Source organism: Echeneis naucrates, chromosome 13 (assembly GCF_900963305.1).
Source record: "Echeneis naucrates chromosome 13, fEcheNa1.1, whole genome shotgun sequence".
NCBI lineage: Eukaryota > Metazoa > Chordata > Actinopteri > Carangiformes > Echeneidae > Echeneis > Echeneis naucrates.
In genome coordinates, this window is record NC_042523.1 from 2224348 (window position 1) to 2243509 (window position 19162).

At 41.4% G+C, this 19162-nt stretch overlaps 1 protein-coding gene across 1 annotated transcript; it reads right to left on the reverse strand.

Annotated features, from left to right (window-relative positions):
* Positions 1-10015: 10015 nt before the first annotated feature.
* On the reverse strand, positions 10016-17969 carry LOC115052748 (claudin-4-like). Its single transcript, XM_029517054.1, has 6 exons — positions 17927-17969; positions 16076-16326; positions 12428-12592; positions 11146-11227; positions 10943-11056; positions 10016-10112 (listed from the first exon to the last, which is right to left on the reverse strand). Exons 2-6 carry the CDS (start codon positions 16290-16292, stop codon positions 10016-10018), a joined length of 675 nt encoding a protein of 224 aa, XP_029372914.1. The 5' UTR covers positions 16293-16326; positions 17927-17969.
* Positions 17970-19162: the final 1193 nt, after the last annotated feature.

A 19162-nucleotide genomic window follows, 5' to 3' on the forward strand; every position in this document is an offset into this window, starting at 1 on the left:
ACATTTTGCACATATTGGCATTCCACTGGGGTCAATTGGACACCAAGCTCTTTAAGCTGTATAAAACCTTTCTGTCTTGGTGTGTGACCTCACATTTTCCCACCTGCAGAGTTGATACTTAATAGCTGGTAATTCCCACGAGAATTTAGATACTTCTGTCGGGACTTTCGATAAATACTTGATTGCGTCATGTGGGTAGTGTCCATTGTGACAATATGTGCTGAGCAAAGCTGTCGAATACAGCATCAACATTTGGGCGGCATGTGATGCACAGTTCAGCCAAGGTTACACAGGAAAATCCTCTGAAGTAGCAACTGAAAAAAAAAAAAACAGGGCATGAGGGTTGTGCTTAACATGGCTGAAGGACTCCATGGGCATCATTACATGTGATGATTTTTTATATCCTACACCCTAGTGAGGAAACCCAATTTCTACAATGGTACAAATCACAGGAAGAAAACACAGGAGGTGCCAGGTTTGTCTAAATGATTCAAAGCAAGCACACAAACAGACACATGAGGAGCACATGTACACACATACACACACACAGAGCTGTGACACATTTAATTAACAATAAACATTGTTAACATTTCCCTGTTTATAGAAAAATAGATTGATTAGTTGGTACAGCTCTTGGACATATGTCTCTGGCATCTGGCTTCAGTTAACCTTTCCTGTATTTCTGATTAATTTATTATTTTAATAAAGTTGCTGATCAGCTACAATTAGTTTTAAAAACTTCTTGACCCTCCATGTAGGGATGCAGTTCAAATTATCTGGAAAAACGAATGTGCTCAAAAGCCCTATATAACTGTTATGCAGAACTCAGTGACTTGCCTGGGACACACTGCCTGCATAACAACGAAAACTGATGCTGTGCTTCCTGATAATGTTGCCTAAAGGAAGCAGATATAACGTGAAGAGGGTTGGTCCAAGAACCAAGCCCTGTAGAACTCCGTAGTTGGCTATAGTCCGTGAGGAGGAGCTATTGTTAACATGGACAAACTGATGTCTATCTGATAAATAGGATCTGAACCATTTTAGTGCAGTTCCTTTAATCCCAATTCATGGAGAAAACACATTGAAAATGTACCTGTTCATACCATCAGTAATCCATAATGTATATCGATGTCGCAGTCATATAACTTCCAGTGTGTTTCAGAATAAAAGGTCAGTTTGGCTCCAATTAAGGACAGAAGGTTATCTGCGCCCATTCGGAAGTACAGAAGGTGTTTTTCACTATCAAGGCGTAGTTCAGCCACAAGAAATGCTCCAAGCTCCCTCCTCCTCTGGTTTATTGGTTGAACCCACATTCTTTGTCTGTTTCTCCTCCGGAGCCTTTGTAGCGAAAAATGGCTTTCCTTGTATCTACTGGCACTAAATAAACAACAAAATCACAACAATATTATATCAACTTTTATATTAGTAAATACGGATTCACAGCTTGGGGAATAGAAAATAGTTCACGTTAAGTTACATCTAAAAAACAATACATGTATGAGCTCTATAAACCTGTCCTATAGTCTATATTTTACATGCACTTCTTCCTACTATTTTGCAATAAAACAAATAACAAAGAGAGTATTTACCAATTTGTAAGGAGAAAAAAATCATGAAATTAAAAAGACACTGGGGAGACGACGCACAGCACTTCAGATTCAGCAGAGAATGAAGCTGCAGCATCTGCCTGGGCAATTTAATTGGGGTTGGTGTCTATGTAAATAAAGGTACTCCTCTTTTAACATAGATTCGATTGTTCTAGGCACAACCTATGAAAACCTGTAGAACCTCCCATGGAAAATACTTATTTATTTATTATTTATTTTTATATTTGCACACACTTAATCGAATTTAATTTTATTACATAGCATATTCTATTTATGGTGACCATTATCAGAGGAAAGCACAACGTAGAAACAGGGTAAACTCATGAACAGCTGCAGCCTGTGTGCCACCCAAAAGCGTGTTTTCACGCAACACACACGCACTGCTCAGGTACACGCAAGCAGTGTGTCCCAGGCTTAAGTCTGGGGAAAAGATCAAGATGTCATCCAAGTAAACATAGACAAAGTGGTTCAGGAAGTTCATCATTGATCATGGGTTGGATGACAGCCGGAGTCAACCCAAATAGCATAAGCAAGTATTCATAACAGCCACTAGGTGTGTTAAAGCCTGTTTTCCATTCATCCCACTTTCGGATTCAAACCAGGTTGAACCTGCTGTGTGTCTGTGTTAAATTTAATATGTAAATAGGGGTGTGCCATAGTAGTGAGCCAATTGGCAGATGAGTTCCAGCCTGGCCTGTGATAGGCTGATGATGAGAACCACCTGAGATAAGAGGAGGAAAGGTAGCGGACGTAAAGAGGCAGCTGGCATTCGCTCATCTTCCCCCTCTCCCAACCAGACACACTAGATTGCTTGGTGTAGAACTATGAACTTGTGAGCAGTAGGGGAGGACTGCTACAGAGGTAAATCCTCTGTCTTTTGTTTGAGTAGTTTTGGATAGGGAAGCCTTTTGTTTTATAGTTATGAATCCTTTATTTGTTGTTTTGGCCTTGGTTCACCCTGAAGCCTAGCGCTCACCTTTAGTTTATCTTTGTGTATGTATTGTGCCTAGTGCACTTTGTAAATAAATCCCATCCATTGCTACAACAGTTGTTTCATCGGTGTCTACTTGGGGCTTGGGGAAGATGGGACCTTATCATGTTGTGGTCTAGGCACCCCTAGACTGGGGCATAACATAGTTAACCCAGGTTACTGTGACCTTTATCGTATGTTCCTGTAAACATAAGCTGCCTGCGTAATTCTGCGATTGCATTGTCAGACAGAGACGTTACCATAAACAAAGAGACTCCAAGATAGTGACGAAAGACAGATTGTTTGAACAAGTCTGACAAAGATGATGCTAACACCATATATTTTATCTACTAACACCCTTTCCAAGAACATTATAAAAACTATATGTTTTTAGGCCTCGACACTCTCACTGACATGCACATTCACTGAATGCTATGAAACACAAGAAAAGATGGCTGATGTGTGTAGACTCTTTCTCCAAGATCTTTGTCAACTTTTTCCCACCACAAAACCCATCTTTTTTCCCCATAATTACCATCAGAGGTTCAGTCTTGTAAGTCACTTTGAATTTCAGGCTCCCATCAAGAGCACTGGCCTCTAATGGCTGGGATAGTAGTTCAGTTTTTCAAATTCCAGTCCATGAGACTCTCATCAGCTCCTGAGTTAGAGTTAGGGTTTGCCAGCTCCTTCATTCCACAATGCAGAGGACATTTGATCCTCCTGCTGCCTTGGGAGCGAATGGCTGTATGGAGTGGAGTGGAGTTCATGCTGGCCAGTTTGTACTGTCATGATGGAACTACGACTGAACCAAAATGCACGACTCAGTTCAACATAAAGAGGTCTTTTAATGATAAAATACCAAAGGAAAATCAGTCTTACAGAGGTAAATATCTAACTACTGCAATAACAAAGAATCACTTACTGGGAGGAACCACTGAAACAAAAAACGATCTTTCAAGGAAAAACTACAACTAACAACATTTGTCCTCCTCCACACTCCTTGCAGAGTCACATTTGCCACGCTTGGTAGCTGAAGCCGCAGTTCCCTGAGTGGATTGGCCTCTCTTCCGACTGGATGTTTGAGGTGCTACCATTGGGGGGACAGGCTTTTGGAAACCTGGGACTGTGGAGACAGTTGGCTCATAATCCTTGTATCGGTAAACCCAAATGTGGAAGAAAATCACACATATACATTCAGTTTTCTGATTCTGAAATTATAATACATGTAAACACAATAATGATATACCTGACACAATGCTGAGGAAGCCACACACACACAAATAAACCAATAGCTACAACAATTCTAAAACAAAACAATACCTTTACAATGAAGGATGACAATAGTCCAAGTCACTGTCCTCTGTGTATTCCAGATGAATTAGATCCTCGTCATCCGAACTTGAATCAGCCACCCAAATGAGGCTCCCAGCGTCCTCCTGCAACAGATCTCATGCCTCCTCGGCACTAAGAGTTGTCGTCGCTGGCATCTCTCTCGGAACAACTCAAACAATATGTAGAAAACCAACCACTAACAATGCTTTTAAGCTCAAACTTCAAACAAACAAAGTTATTCTTCTTCTTCTCTCGATTTACTGGTGAAACAAACTTGTGCTGTGCATTCTCACTCCTACTCTACTCTTCATGTGTGAACAAACTGTTGGGTCTGTGCCAGTCTCCTCGTTTTGTTTTTGTTTTCTCAGCTGGCCAAGGCAGGCTCCATGGATAGTCACCTCACCTGTGTTTCACCACCACCTGCTGCTCATCTTCTAGATTGCCACTACTCACCACCTTGTCAGTTCTTTCCTCATGGACACATCACTGACCGGCTCCCCGCCTAGGCTAGATTCCTCTGTGTCTCCCTGGGTTTCTTCCCTGAGCATCGGCACTCGACCTTCTCATCTTCTCTCAAAGATTTTGTTTGTTGGAGAAATAGACCTTGTTTCCTGGAAGGGTTGGCATTGTGGATCCAGTTCTTTGTACAAACAGTATGACTCTATCCCATCAGGGGGCTGGGCTCTGGCCCACGTAACTTCACTGTCTCAGCAGATAGCTCATCTGGCCACTTCGATGATCCAAGTCGCAGCATGTCCTGATGGGGGTACATCTACCCAGGTCACTCCCCTGAATAGAGACAGTCACATAAGCAACCCTGAAACTTTTTATGGGGATCTGGGAAAGTGTTTTTTCGCTACAGTTCGCACTAATTTCTCACCAATGGCCACTTTCTCTTAACTCCGATGCAGCAAAGATCCGGTATGTGGTGGGACTTTTGAGGGATCAAGCATTTGGCCTCGGTAGAGGGAATAAGCTCCAGCCCAGATGTTGGATTATGGATTTACAGTGACTTTGAGGCTGGCTTTAAGGCAGTGTTCGACCACCCTAGCCATTGCCCCCCTCAAAAAGAAAGGCTGGCTCTCTGGTATAATTCCCAAATCCGTGCCTTAAAGCAGACATCAAGGAAATTAGAAAGATGTTGGTATTCCAGTAAGTCGGAAGAGTCTCAACAAACCTGGAAAGAATGCTTAAAAACATAAAAAACCTCTCCGCAGTGCTAGAAGGTCATATTATTCAGCACTAACAGAAGAAAACAAGAACAACCCCAGGTTTCTCTTCAGCACTGTAGCCAGGCTGACAGAGAGCTATAGCTCAGTTGAGCCAGTGATCCCCTTAGCTCTAAGCTGTGACGATTTTATGGACTTCCTGATGGACAATCAGAGAAAGAATTCATCAGCTCTTACCTACATCAGACAATAATCTTCTACTGAATACAGCAACCTGAATCAACTGCAGCTCCTATTGTACATCTGGAATCATTCTCACCTCTGAATCTCTCAGAGCTAGCTTCTATAGTTTCATCATCCAGACCGTCAACCTGTCTATTAGACCCAGTACCAACTAGTCTCTTTAAAGAGATTTTTTTATTTCATTGAGCCGTTCATTCTAGATCTGATTAATCTGACCTTATCTTTGGGTTATGTACCTCAGACTCTTAAGACTGCAGCCGTCAAACTCCAGCTTAAAAAGCTGGAGCAAATCTTGATCCAGATGTTTTGGGCAACTATAGACCCATATAGAACCTTCCATTCATTTCTAAAATCTTTGAGAAAGCCGTAGCAAGACAATTACACCTGGATGAAAATGGGTTGCTTGAAGAGCAAGAGGATTTAGAGCCCATCACAGCACAGAAACAGTGCTGGTTATTTCTCCTTTTAGATCTGTGCTGCATTCGACACCATAGATAATAACATTTTACTACAGAGACAGGAAAATGAAATTAGCTTTAAAGGAACTGCACTAAGGTGGTTCAAATCCTATTTATCAGATAGACATCAGTTTGTTCATGCTAACAATAGCTCCTCCTCATGCACTGTAGTCAGTTATGGAGTCCCACAGGGTTCGGTACTTGGACCAATCCTCTTTACTCTTTATCTGTTTCCTCTAGGCAACATTATGAGGACACACAGCATCAACGTTCACTGTTATGCAGACGACACTCAGCTGTATTTATCAATGTAGCCAAATGAAGTCAGCCAGATAGTCAAACCGCAGACATGTTCTGAAGACATAAAAGTCTGGAACCCAAAATTTTTTACTCCTTAACTCTGACAAAACTAAAGTTGTTGAACGCGGCCCTAAGCACCTCAGAGAACGTAAACTTCACATAAAACAAGTTAGTCGGGCAGCTGTTTTCCACCTGAGAAACATTAGGAAAATCAGAAACATCCTTTCTCAGGATGATGCAGAAAAAAGCAATAACCATGCTTCTTAAAAATCCCTGTTTCTCCCAGTTCTAACCATGTATACTGCATTAACTAACCATGTTTTCCTGAAGTCTCTGTCTCTCCCAGCTCTTCTCCTCATCCTGGAGGTGGTGACTCATTGCCATCCTATGTTCCTGCAACGCCTGCTGCTCCCTTATACTCACTAATTCCATACTACAGCTCATATCCATGAACTTCCTGCAGCATCATGTTTCTGCCTACACCTGTTTGAATATCCCCCTCTCCTGCTCTCATTCTTACCCTACACTACAAACCCCCCGCATCTCTCTTGCTCACGCTCTCTCTCTCTCCCACTCTCAACCCAACCAGTCGAGGCAGATGGCCGCCCCCCCAGCCTTCCACCTCTCCTTCCACCTGAAAAGTGGGATGGATCCCAGAATAATCTCCAGAATAGTAAATGAGCCAATGTAACGGGGTGAAAGTTTCTGGAATTTGGCAAGAAGGGGAATGTCTCTGGTGGACAACCACACTGACTGACCTGGCAGACAGGGAGGCAAATAGGAAGGGGCTGGGTTCCGGGCATGTGCCGCAGGTTGGTGAGACGCTTCAGAGCTTGGTCTCTGTTGTCTGGAAGAAACCGCTGAGCTGTTCCGAAAAGCAATGGTGCCACCCAGCGGTTCTCTTAATAAATGTAAACCTCAGTCCATTATTTGAAGGAAGATTGTATCTTCAACTGACAGTGCTGGTTTATCATTGTAAGGAGTCCTTTGGAAAACTGTGTCTCCCAGGTTATCTGTGTTGTTGACTTCAGCCACATCAATGGGGTTAAAGAAGTTGCTGTGTGGTGATGCAACAACAAATTTGCTAGCCTTCCTTTTTCCATTACACCCGGGCAGGTCATCAGAGTGTAGCAAGATGAAATTCCCTTGATTCCAAATAACTTAAAGAAATCAGACTTGGCTAGTGACTGATTACATTTTTTGAGCCTTGTCTGGATGGTTAGCTGGGTATACATAGAATAGGCAGACCTTGGAACAGGATCTGGGACCAGGAGTATTGCCACAGATCTCTGTGCACTTAGATGTGACTAAAGAAGGAAGAATCATTGTCTTGCTCCCTGCCATGCTCTTACTTCACTTAAGCCACCAAGGAGCCAGACCTGGATGCAGTGCAGAAATGTGTCTGTTGCGGCTGCATTCCTTGCGCTTTATTGCAATCTGACAGTCCTTAAACATATGTCTTGTAAATGCACAGCGCTGAAAACAGATGTGGCTTGTTGTGTATTGGGCACTGATCATCTGGTTCATCTGTTGTCTTTCCAGATGTGCTTTCCTGGCAACCTGAGGGAAAAGATGACATCAGTTTTCTTCACTGAGACAGATCTCTGACTATTGTACTTCCCAGGTCTCTCTGTTCTTGAATGGCTGAAGCTACTGGGTGTGGAGAAGGCAAAACTTGGGTCATTCCTGATCTTTGCTTGTTTGCAGATGAGGCCTTCAAAAAAACTGAATGGTGGAAAGGAAACACGATGTCCTTCTTTATATTTGGAGCCTTTTACAACCCAGCATCCTTGCAGACCATATGCAAGTTTATCTGTGATAGGTTGACTCCCTGCTTTTGCTGACTCACAGTACTAGTGACTAGTACTACTGACTAACAGTAAGTCTCTGAGTTCTCTTAGATGCTGGCCGTCTTAGCTGGAGATTCTTGGAAAATTCTCCGGTTTCTGTAGCAGGGCATGTTCCACTTATTCCTCAGGTGAGGAATAAGTGTCCTCCAATTGCGGCGACCAAGCCGCTTAATCAGCAGTGTTACACCCTGTAGTTGTCGAGGGAAAAGGGAAGCAACATAAAGCCAGAGTGTTCAGGCAAGCACAGCCATTTATGGTTCAGCAGGTTAAATGAAAATTCAGAAACCAAGACAGAGCCCTCCTACCCATATAACCAAGATCGTCCCTCACCAGCATGAAGCTGGTCCATCGTTGGGATATCGAATATCTTACAATACACAGAAAATTAAGCAAGGCCTAGAACAAAGGAAAAGTGCTGCGGGTGGCACAAAATCATAAAACAAACAAAATGAGATCCCACTTTCTTAAAAACACATTTTAGCAGCCACCCATAAATCCTATTGTGAACTAGACAGGCAGGTTATCTATGTGGGGTGCAAGGATGGGAGTTTGAATATTAACTGTAAACGAAACCTAAAGCCCAGAGTCACTGAAACCTCAGAACTAGTGCCTCATAACAGTTAATGTAAATCAATGTAGCTCACACCAAAACTAAGTTAACTTAGGGTTAACTATCACTAGTTAACTACGCACAGAGAGACACACACACACAGCGAAAAAGTTTGTCACCCAGGAGACCATAACAAGTAGGTTAAGCTCTTCTCTGGCTGATTGCTGAGGAAGATTTCCAGGCTCGGTAGTTTTCTGGATGTTCATCAAAAAACAGCCCAGAACCCACCATCTCTCTCCTAACTAGGTATTTCGCCAAAACTGTCAATACTAGAGCTTCATGTTGAATAGTTGTGAAAGCTGGCAGCATAGGCCATTGGGGGAGGTAGCTGGTACAAATAATTCTTCCTTTGTGCGTTATCAATAGGTTCATCAGCTTGGAGAGAAGTTTCTGTCTTAGCAGGTGGAATAACATGATCTGTTTTCGGTTCAGTGTGGTGAGGTGTAACAAGTGGTTGGTGTAAAATTGAATCACATTGTTGAGTGTTTGATGCCAAAGAGTGGGCCTGAACATACTCACTTGTGCATTCTAGAACTCCCTGGGCTAAAACCTCAAGGCTCAGATTCAATCTCTGCTGCCTCAGCTGAGGCTGCAGTAGCACTGCTCTCTCTCTATAACACATATACATAGTTTGGCCTCTAAGTCTGCTTTGCGATGTGCTGCTTCAGCTAACATTTTCTGGAGCACTTCTTCAAGTCCTGCTTTCTCTCTCATCACTGCAGCTTCTTTTTTGGCGTATGAGACTTGAACATGAACTGCCTCCACTTTGGCCCTCGCTTTGGTTGCTGCTGCACTGGCCAAAGATCTACTCGATCTGGATGATGACTTAGAGCCTGAGAACTCTGACCAGATTTCGAAGCATTGCTGCATATGGTCGGTGTTGTGTTATTGCTCCATGGCATAACTAATGACTCTGAGCTGCTGTGAAGAACAGTGTGCTGCTTAGTGTTGAATCTCCGTGTCTTAGCCCACTGTGTGGATGTCCTATTCTGTCTTCACACTGGTGTACCAAAACAATGCAGACAGATAGCAATCCGTCTTCTGGTTTTGTGGTTTAATGTTTCTGTAAAACTGATACAACACAACAACAATAAAAAACAAAACAAAAACAAATCAATATATGTGGGTTAGGGTGCCTATGATACCAAATGCCTCATTTGACTTCTTTCAGTTCAACTCAATGTATGGGAAGAGATTTCTCATCTTAACAGTAAGGTATGAATTCACAGGCTTTGGGCTTTCAGTGTCCCGAATCAAACAGATTCAGGAAACATTTTATTTACAATATTTAACAGTGTGTATGTTACACCAATAACAAAAAGATTTTAATGTTATTTTGTTAATTAGGAAAAAGAAATACTAATCACATATTGATTGAATTTAATGTTGATAAAAATGGTTTTAGATCTAAATTCCCTCAATGATGTTTCTGTGCTGGGCAGTGACAGAAGACAGGCAGGATGCTGCAGTGCCGGTTCAAACATAAGCTTTGGTGCTGCTGCTGTCAGAGGCCTGAGTTGCTCTGTAAATGCTTTGTCCTTGATTTGTTGAAGTGTAGTTGTATGAAAAGTGCCTGCAGGAGAACACAGCACAGTAATGACATTAGAAAAGGGAAGAGTAGTGCATCTGTCCTATAAAAAACAGGGTTAAGTCAAAATCCTTGGATCAGCATCTTTGGATTGCTAATGAATGAATTATGTTCTCTGCAGCAAAGCTGGTGTATCATTAAATTGCTTGATTTTAAAACTGTCAACAAATACAATAGCATTGCAATGCATTTTATTTGTGGGCACCTTTCAAGGGTCTAAAGGTCTCCTTACAGGGAAGAATAAAAATGGAACAATGTAAAAAGGAGAAAATAAGTTAAACAAATGCATAGTTCAAACTAATTAACAGATGGCTGGAATAGTGATTAAATGAAATGTCCCAATTTAAACAGATGAGTTTTGAACGTGAAGAGAGAGGTGATGTTACAGATGTCTGGTGGAGGGGCTTTAAAGGTGTGGGTCAGATCGGCTGAAAGAAACCACAAATGTTTGTGCAATGCGTCTATTTTCATGCATCATATCACACATTTAAAACCTGTACGATGTGGACTAAGCCAAGGAGTACTGGACATAAAACAGAGCAGGAAGGTGAACAGCTGCACTGCTTGCCAGACCTGGACTGATGGTACCAACATTATTTGGTCACAGTTCTACACCGCTGACTCAGGACAGGTTTTATCAATGAAACTTTTCCAGACCTGCGAAGGCCTGTGTGGATCTGTGATTACTCTGCTGGGCTGGTGCAAGCGTTAATATTGTCTGCGTTTTGGTCCATTCAGACAAGAAGTCTCAGGACCAGATCAGGTCTCTCTAAGAGAAACAAGATAGAAGTGTTCCTGTGTGGAGTTGTGTTTACCCTGCAGGGGGGGCAGGGGTGGTCTTCCTGCAGGAGCAGCAGAGCATTGATCCTCCCACTATGGCCAGACAGGAGGCTGCCCAACCCAGATACAGACCAGTGCCCAGCTCAAACCTGCAACACCAATACACAATCACTATAAACATCTGATGATGATAATACCACTGACTGCAACAAAGGTTGTGTTTGTGTGTTTCTCTCACCTGACTCCTCCATGGAGCGGATTGTAGAAGTCATGGATGACTCTGGCAGCATACCAGGACACTGCAGTCAGTGTGAAGACTCCTGAGAGAGAAAACTCACTCTGAACACACACACACACACACATAAAGGCTGTATAGATTCCAAAGCACGTTGAGCCCGATAGCCACAGACTGTTTACCCTTGTGGCTGCAACAGTTATACAAAAGGGAATAACAGAATAAAGACAACACCTTAACCTGCGGTTACAGAAAAATAAGAAGCTCACGCAAGACGATGTCTACACTTTGTGTCCATGTTCAGTCTGCAGAACATGTCCCATGTAACTGTGACCATGATAATGTCATATTTTATTCATGGAAATACTTTTATTGCTGCATTGATACGTTTAATTCTGAATGTGCATAGTTGTTGCTCTCTCATTGATCAACCTCACCCTGCAGTAAATCATCTGTTTGTGAAAACAACTTTCACAAATCATTGTTATTCAGTATCAGTTGATGAATTCAGCAACAATTTGTCCCATCACTCCTTTTCTAAGTCCACTATTCAAAAGCTGTCTGCACTTTTGCTTGGGAAATTGCGTTGACCTGAACTATGAAATAGGGAGATATTAGGTTTTGGTTTAATTATCATGTCATTACCATTATCTCAATAACAATTGTATTGTACAATATATCAACATTTTGCGTTGTTGAATATATCAGGAGCACCGGCTAAATGGTTGTTGCCACCGGTGTTAAACTGGCCATCTGTACCATGGCCCTTGACTGCAAGTGATTGGAACACTGTCGTACTTCCAATCCTCAGTTTTATTACACTTAGAGATAGTCACCTCTTAAATTCACTCGGTACAACTGTGAAGTCATCCGCCATCTTTTTTAAAGGTTACTGTTACTGTTACTGTTATTACCAACAGTACTGTTGTTATTTCAGATCTTTTTGCTGTTTATTTGATGTTGTATTTTTCCATGTATGTTTTAACAAATGAAAAGGAGGACTGTGTATGAACCCTTACACTTGTCCATTTTTTCTGCTCCTAATCCAGCAACTTTGAGGACAAAATGTTCACTTGCTGCCTAATATATCCCACTCACTAACAGGTGCTAGGATGAAGAGATAATCAGTGTTATGCCAGATGGGTGTATACATATTCCAGTTTAATGTAAGTATGTATGTAATGTCTAAACTTATGTAAATGCTTCCAAGTGAAAATAGGATAGGTTACAGATTTGATGAATTGGGGACTTAAATTGAACCCACCACAGTCCTGGAGACACATACCAGATATGATGAACATGATTCCTCCGCTCAGGGCAATCTGAGCTTTGATGTGCTCTGAGGTTCTGCCAATCTTTGTGCACTTAAGCCCCAGCACAGAGACCAAGATGGAGGCCAGACCAACCAGCAGGGACAGGATCATCAGAGCCCTGCAGCCCTGCAGGTGAGCTTGGACAGCCCAGAGGACACATTTTAAATGTCTGTTGGTCAACATTGTCTGGTTAAATGTTCAAAGTGCTGTTGAAAGACATATATACAGACAACCCAATATGACTTCTAAGAACATTTACATCTCAGTTCATCGGCACTATTTATGTTTTAAGTTCCCTGATTATATCATGCAGCACAGACTGTTTTATAGCTGAGAGAAGAGGTATAAGATAAATATGCTGTTTTATTCATCGCTTAATCCCAGACTTTGTTTATTCAGCAGTACGAAACAGAGATGGAAAGACATAAACATACTCGTCTCCCATGGTGAGATCTACAGTTTTGCAGAGATAGATTGAGATTTAAAATGTATTACTACAACGTAAAAATAAGAAACAGGAGTTCTACATTTTGACTTTGACTTGAAATCACATATAGGCTCCATTATCTCCAATATGTTATCCATCTAGCATTGCACTGAAAAGCATTCATCTATTGCTTGTAAATTTCACACCTCCTCTGCCATCTGGAGCAATATTGCTTTCTATCTGGGTCAATGCCCTTTACTTTTCACCAGTGGTCCAAACAGGGGATCCATGTACTAGGTGACATCTTTAATGACCAAGGCCTCCGATCCTTCCAAAACCTTAAAAACAATCCACCCCAGGCTCCTCATGGTTCTTCTACCTTCAGCTCTGCGCTGCTTTAAAAACCATCCAATAACAACATGAATTTCCTCAAAGTCCAAATGAGTCACTCAGATCTACACCAATTTCTCCTCAACTGGTAGTAAACCTCTCCCAGTTCTACATTGTTGGGAAAATCTCCTACAATCTTTTGATCTTGTTTGCGATTGCCACACTATCTGGACTAATATATTCTCATCATTAAAGAATCTGGCCCATCAATTCATTACTTTTCATTTCATTCATAAATCTTATTTCACCCCCAAGTGCAGATTCAATATGAAATGAGCTGATAATAAATATTGTCCCAACCGTTTGAATCCTGTGAGAGGGGATTACCTGAATATGTTCTGGCATTGCCCCATGATTAAATCCCTTTGGAAATACATACATATGACAGTTAGTAACATTACAGGTAAATTTCCTCCCACCTGTCCCACTATTCTTTTACTTAGGTTTATTTTTCTTCTCAGGAGAAGCGAATCTTAATGGCAGCTTCAACTGCAGCTAAAAAAATCTATCATCATGAATTGGTTTGAACCTACCACCCCTTTGAAGAAACGTTGGGTTAATTTTTTGTTTAATATTTGCTTACTTGAAAGATCTACTGCCAGAATTAACTTTGCTAAACCTGATTCCCTTCTGACCTGGCCAAGGGCAATCGAGCATATCCAAAAAATGAACATGTCATCTTCTCAATAGTCTTATCTCTTGAATATTGATGGTTGCCCAGTCCTACAGGCCTTGTTTGTTTGTTTTTTTTTCTTTCTTCTCCAATGTTTGCGCAATGTGTTGTTGCTGTTGCAAGTTGTAATGAATACTGGGAGTTTTGTGTATAAGAATATAAATCTAGAGTTGCATATGTGCACACACATATACACACACACACACACACATATATATATATATATATATATATGTGCGTGTGTACTTTATTCCAAACACAGGTTGATGACCTTGTGGTTAGCCAAACTGAGGAGGCTGGTTCTCTGGTATAGTTCCCAAATTCATGCCTTAAAGCAGACATCAAGGGAATTAGAAAGATGGTTACAGTAACTCGGAGGAGTGTCACCAAGCCTGGAAAGATAGCTTAAAAACATAAAAAATCTCTCCGCAGTGCTAGAAGATCACATTACTCAGCATTAATAGAAGAAAACAAGAACAACCCCAGGTTTCTCTTCAGCACTGTAGCCAGGCTGACAGAGAGCCATAGCTCAGTTGAACCAGTGATCCCCTTAGCTCTAAGCAATGATGATTTTATTAACTTTTTTACAGATAAAATTCTCACGATCAGAGAAAGAATTTATCAGCTCTTACCTACATTCGACAATAATCTTCTACTGAAGACAGCAACTCCTGAATCAGCTGATGATTTTATTAACTTTTTTACAGATAAAATTCTCACGATCAGAGAAAGAATTTATCAGCTCTTACCTACATTCGACAATAATCTTCTACTGAAGACAGCAACTCCTGAATCAGCTGTGACGCCTCTTTTACATCTGGAATCATTCTCACCTCTTAATCTCTCAGAGCTAGCTTCTATAGTTTCATCATCCAGACTGTCAACCTGTCTATTAGACCCAGTACCAACAAGCCTTTTTACTTCTCAACTCTGACAAAACTGAAGTTATTGTACTCGGTCCTAAGCACCTCAGAAAAATACTATCTAATCATCTCATCAGTCTGGATGTCATTACTTTGGCTTCCAGCTCCACTGTAAGAAACCTTGGAGTAACCTTTGACCAGGACATGTCCTTTGTCCCTCACATAAAACAAGTCAGTAGGGCAGCTTTCTTCCACCTGAGAAACATTAGGAAAATCAGAAACATCCTTTCTCAGGATGATGCAGAAAAACTAGTCCATGCATTTGTAACTTCTAGGCTGGACTACTGTAACTCATTACTATCTGGATGTCCAAACAAATCTCTAAAAGGCCTTCAGCTGATTCAGAATGCTGATGCATGAATATTAACAGGAACTAGGAAAAGAGATCATATCTCTCCTGTTAGCTGCTCTTCATTGGCTGCAGGTAAAACACAGAGTAGAACAGAAAAATACAGTAAAAGAATCCTTCTGTTAAGCTCTTAATGGCCAAGCTCCATCATATCTCAGAGAGCTCATAGATCCTTACTGTCCTAGCAGGCCACTCCGCTCTCTAGATGGAGGTTTACTTGTGGTTCCTAGAGTCTCCAAGAGTAAATCTGGAGGCAGATCTTTCAGTTATCAGGCTCCTCTTCTATGGAACCAACTTCCAGTATCAGTCCAGGGGGCGGACTCTTTAGTAATTTTCAAGACCAGGCTTAAAACTTTCCTGTATGACAGAGCTTATAGTTGAAAAGCTAAAGTCCATCTACTCTTTAGGTATGCTGCTGTAGGCCTAGGCTGCTGGGGGAAGGACTGAGCATCTCTCTCTCTCTCTCTTTCTACCCTCCTCTCCTGCGCTCATTCTCACCCTACACTACAATCCCGCTGTGCTTCTCTCTCTCTCTCTCACCCTCTCTCAACCCAACCGGTCGAGGCAGATAGCTGCCTCCCCGAGCCTGGTTCTGCCTGAGGAAGTTTTTCCTTGCCACTGTCACCAAGTGCTTGCTCATCAGGAGATCTTATGGGTCTCTTTAAATCATTTTATCAAGAGTTTGGACTAGACCTGCTCTGTATGTAAAGATCCTTGATGTAACTTTGTTATGATTTGGCATGATATACATAAATCTGATTTGATTTATTTTTCCTTCATGTTAATTCTTTTCTAATTTTGAAATTGAAATTTAAAAAATTTTGATTTTAGCCCAGTGTTGCAGTGTTGAGCCCTCACCCGGCAATCCCAGCACCGTCTTGAACTTGCTGCACTGGAGTGACCCCAATGAGGTGGCAGCACAGCTCATCCACAGCCCCTCAAACTGCCACTGGCTGCTGGTGAGCGATTCCACCTGACTCCTCACCTTCCATATGTGAGAGGATGTGCAGCTGGACTGCAGACACCAGGACACAACCCCCAGAACCAGACCCCCAATCTGCAAGCCAACTGCCATGCTTCTTTATACTGGCACAGACACTTTGAAACGCCTGGAAACGACAGAAGGATGTAATCAGCACCAACCAGCTGCCTTCAGCAGCCACTGAGGACCATGATTGTTCCACAGAGTGAGTTCAGAGTGATTGGTCCAAATAGAGCATCTCAAATGGCAATTATTTTACTATCAATTAGCTGATCTTGTATTGATTTATTGTTTGGTCTCTATATGTCAGAAAATGCTAACTAAATTCCCATCATGCGCTTTCTCAGAGTTTGAGCTAACATTTTTAAAATTTGTTTTTGATGTAGACTCTGGGCCTGAACTTGCATTTTTTAAATGAAGGGTTCAACTAAATGGGCAACTGCAATGGTTGTTAAAACAATTCGGGAAAACACTCGTTGTTTCATTAGCTTAATAAAGGTTTTTATAGTCTCAGTCTCTTGTTTCAACTCTCCAATACAAAACAATGTAAATTTTTTTAAATGATGGTCCCATTTAGTGACAAATAACCTAGAAAGCAGGGCATTGATTTGGGGCAGGGATTATTGTATGATTGACAGACTCTACCAGCCAATCTGGATAAATTACAGTGCAGGTCTGATAGAGTCCTGATTTTAAAAGTTTCAAAAACCACAGGTTTTGATTTCAATTATCAAAATTCTACTCATATTCTGTCAATTGAACAATCACTCAAGCAACCAATTGTCAGATGTCAATAATGTAATTATGTCATGTTGGACATAATGAACAAAATTATTTCAAAAAACGACATAAGCACTCACACAAGATCACAGAATGTCATGAAGTACTATTTTAGTATATATGTAAAGTTCATTAGTTTTGAAAGCAGCTAGACACTGAGCAGCACGACAGCATAGTACTGCTATTCCCTAACAATAAGACACACATTGGTGACTGTAAATTTTCCCTAGGTGTGAGGGAGAGTGGTTGTTTGTCTCTGTCTGCCCGCCCTGTGATGGACTGGCGACCTGTCCATGTTGTACCCTGCCCTTGCCCAGTGTGAGCTTGGATTGGCTCCAGTGACCCGGAAACAGATAAGTCAGTTGAAGATGAATGAATAAATGAGCAGCTGGACACTGTGGTGTTTATAAATCTGTGTGTTATTTGGGACAGTTGTGTGTTGGGTTTTTTTTTGGCAGCAGAGATATTGTCTTCGGGTCACAGAAAGGCTCTTATTTCATTACATTTTCACTGGTATCTGTCAGATCCCTTCCCAAACTGATCAAACATCCACTATACTGACAACAGACTCCACTTAGACTTGAATATATACCAGATTTTCATATTATGTTTGACTTCAGCAAAACTGATTCAGGTTAATAGTAAATATATACAACAGGTTGACAAGGACTGACGAGAGAGGTTGTTTAATCAGTGCTGTTTAACCTTTTGGTTGTCACTCTGCCATCTGACCCAGATGACTTCATGTCCTGATTTCCCCCACAACCATTCAATTTGAAACTTTTTGTTTCAGTTACCCCTGATCTCATGCCAAATGAAAATCTAAAAATCACTGAATAGATACAAATTCTTCATGGTCACTGTTTTAAGTAACAAATTCAGACAAAGAGTTGCCATAAAGTCTAAATGTCATTGTCATCACGGAACATAGGTGTGTCTGAACTCACTTTTTATGATCCTCCAGAGGTTGCTGTAATCCACTTAGTCCAGTTCTACTCTGAGTACCATCAATTCAGTGGAAGTGTTTGGAATGGTTGGAAGGTTTTGGCTGGTTTTCAGTCTCTGCTTTTTATTCTCCTCTCCAGCCGTCTCTCAGGTTGGTCTCTGTGATGTGACCCCAGTCGAGTCCTCTGAGCTCTGTTGGTCCATGGGGTCAATGAACTCTGGGAAAGGCTGGGATTCTTGAATGTCAATATTGATGTATGTTCAGCAATGGTCCAGAGTTTCACCTCTGGTTCTGTTTGATATGAGCAGGTTTCTGCATGACTAAATTGAATCTGGAAAAAAAGAATTCTTTGTTCTTATGTACTTCTATCCCCTCAGTTAAATATTAGATACAGATAAGGCAGACACATACATTGCTGTGAAAACGTATTTGCCCCCTTCCTGATTTCTTACTTTTTGCATGTGTCACAGTCAACTGTTTCAGATCAAACAAATTTAAATATTAAACAAAGATAACCCAAGTAGTTTTTCTGTGATGATTTTATTTCTAAAGAGAAAAATACTGTCCAAACCTACATGATCATGTGTGAAAAAGTAATTGTCCCCCTTGTTAAATGATGAGGTAATTGTGATTTAATCATATTCTTGTGGAAAGCTGGGTTTAATTTTATAGCCACACCCAGACCTGATTGCTGCCAGACCTTTCAAATCAAGAGATCACTTAAATAGAACCTGTCTGACAAGGTGAAGTAAGCCATAACGAACCCAAGACATCATGCTGTGATCCAAAGAAATTCAGGAGCAGATAAGAAGAAAAGTAACTGACATATCTCAGTCTAGAAAAGGTTACAAAGCCACTTCTAAATCTTTGGGACACCAGTGACCCACGGTGAGAGCCATTATACACAAATGGAGAAAGCATGGTACAGTGGTGAACCTTCCCAGGAGTGTCCGGCCTACAAAAATTACCCCAAGAGCACAGCAATGACCAATGATCCAAGAGGTCACAAAGGAACCCAGAACAACATCTAAACAACTGCAGGCTTCACTTGCCTCAGTAAAGGTCAGAGTTCACGACTCAACCATAAGAAAGAGACGAGGCAAAAATGGCATACATGGCAGAGTTCCAAGGCGAAAGCCACTGCTAACTAAAAAGAACATAAAGGCTTGTCTCACCTTTGTGAAAAGACATATTGATGCTCACCAAAGCTTTTGGGAAAATATTCTGTGGACTGATG

Bases quoted from the DNA above. Each gene is read 5' to 3' on its own strand.
- LOC115052748 (XM_029517054.1), bottom strand. From the start codon at position 16,292: ATGGCAGTTGGCTTGCAGATTGGGGGTCTGGTTCTGGGGGTTGTGTCC. The intron at 12,593-16,075 runs GTGAGGGCTCAA...GGGCTGTCCAAG, and splicing joins GACGGTGCTGGGATTGCCGG to CTCACCTGCAGGGCTGCAGG. The intron at 11,228-12,427 runs GTATGTGTCTCC...TTTCTCTCTCAG, and splicing joins AATCATGTTCATCATATCTG to GAGTCTTCACACTGACTGCA.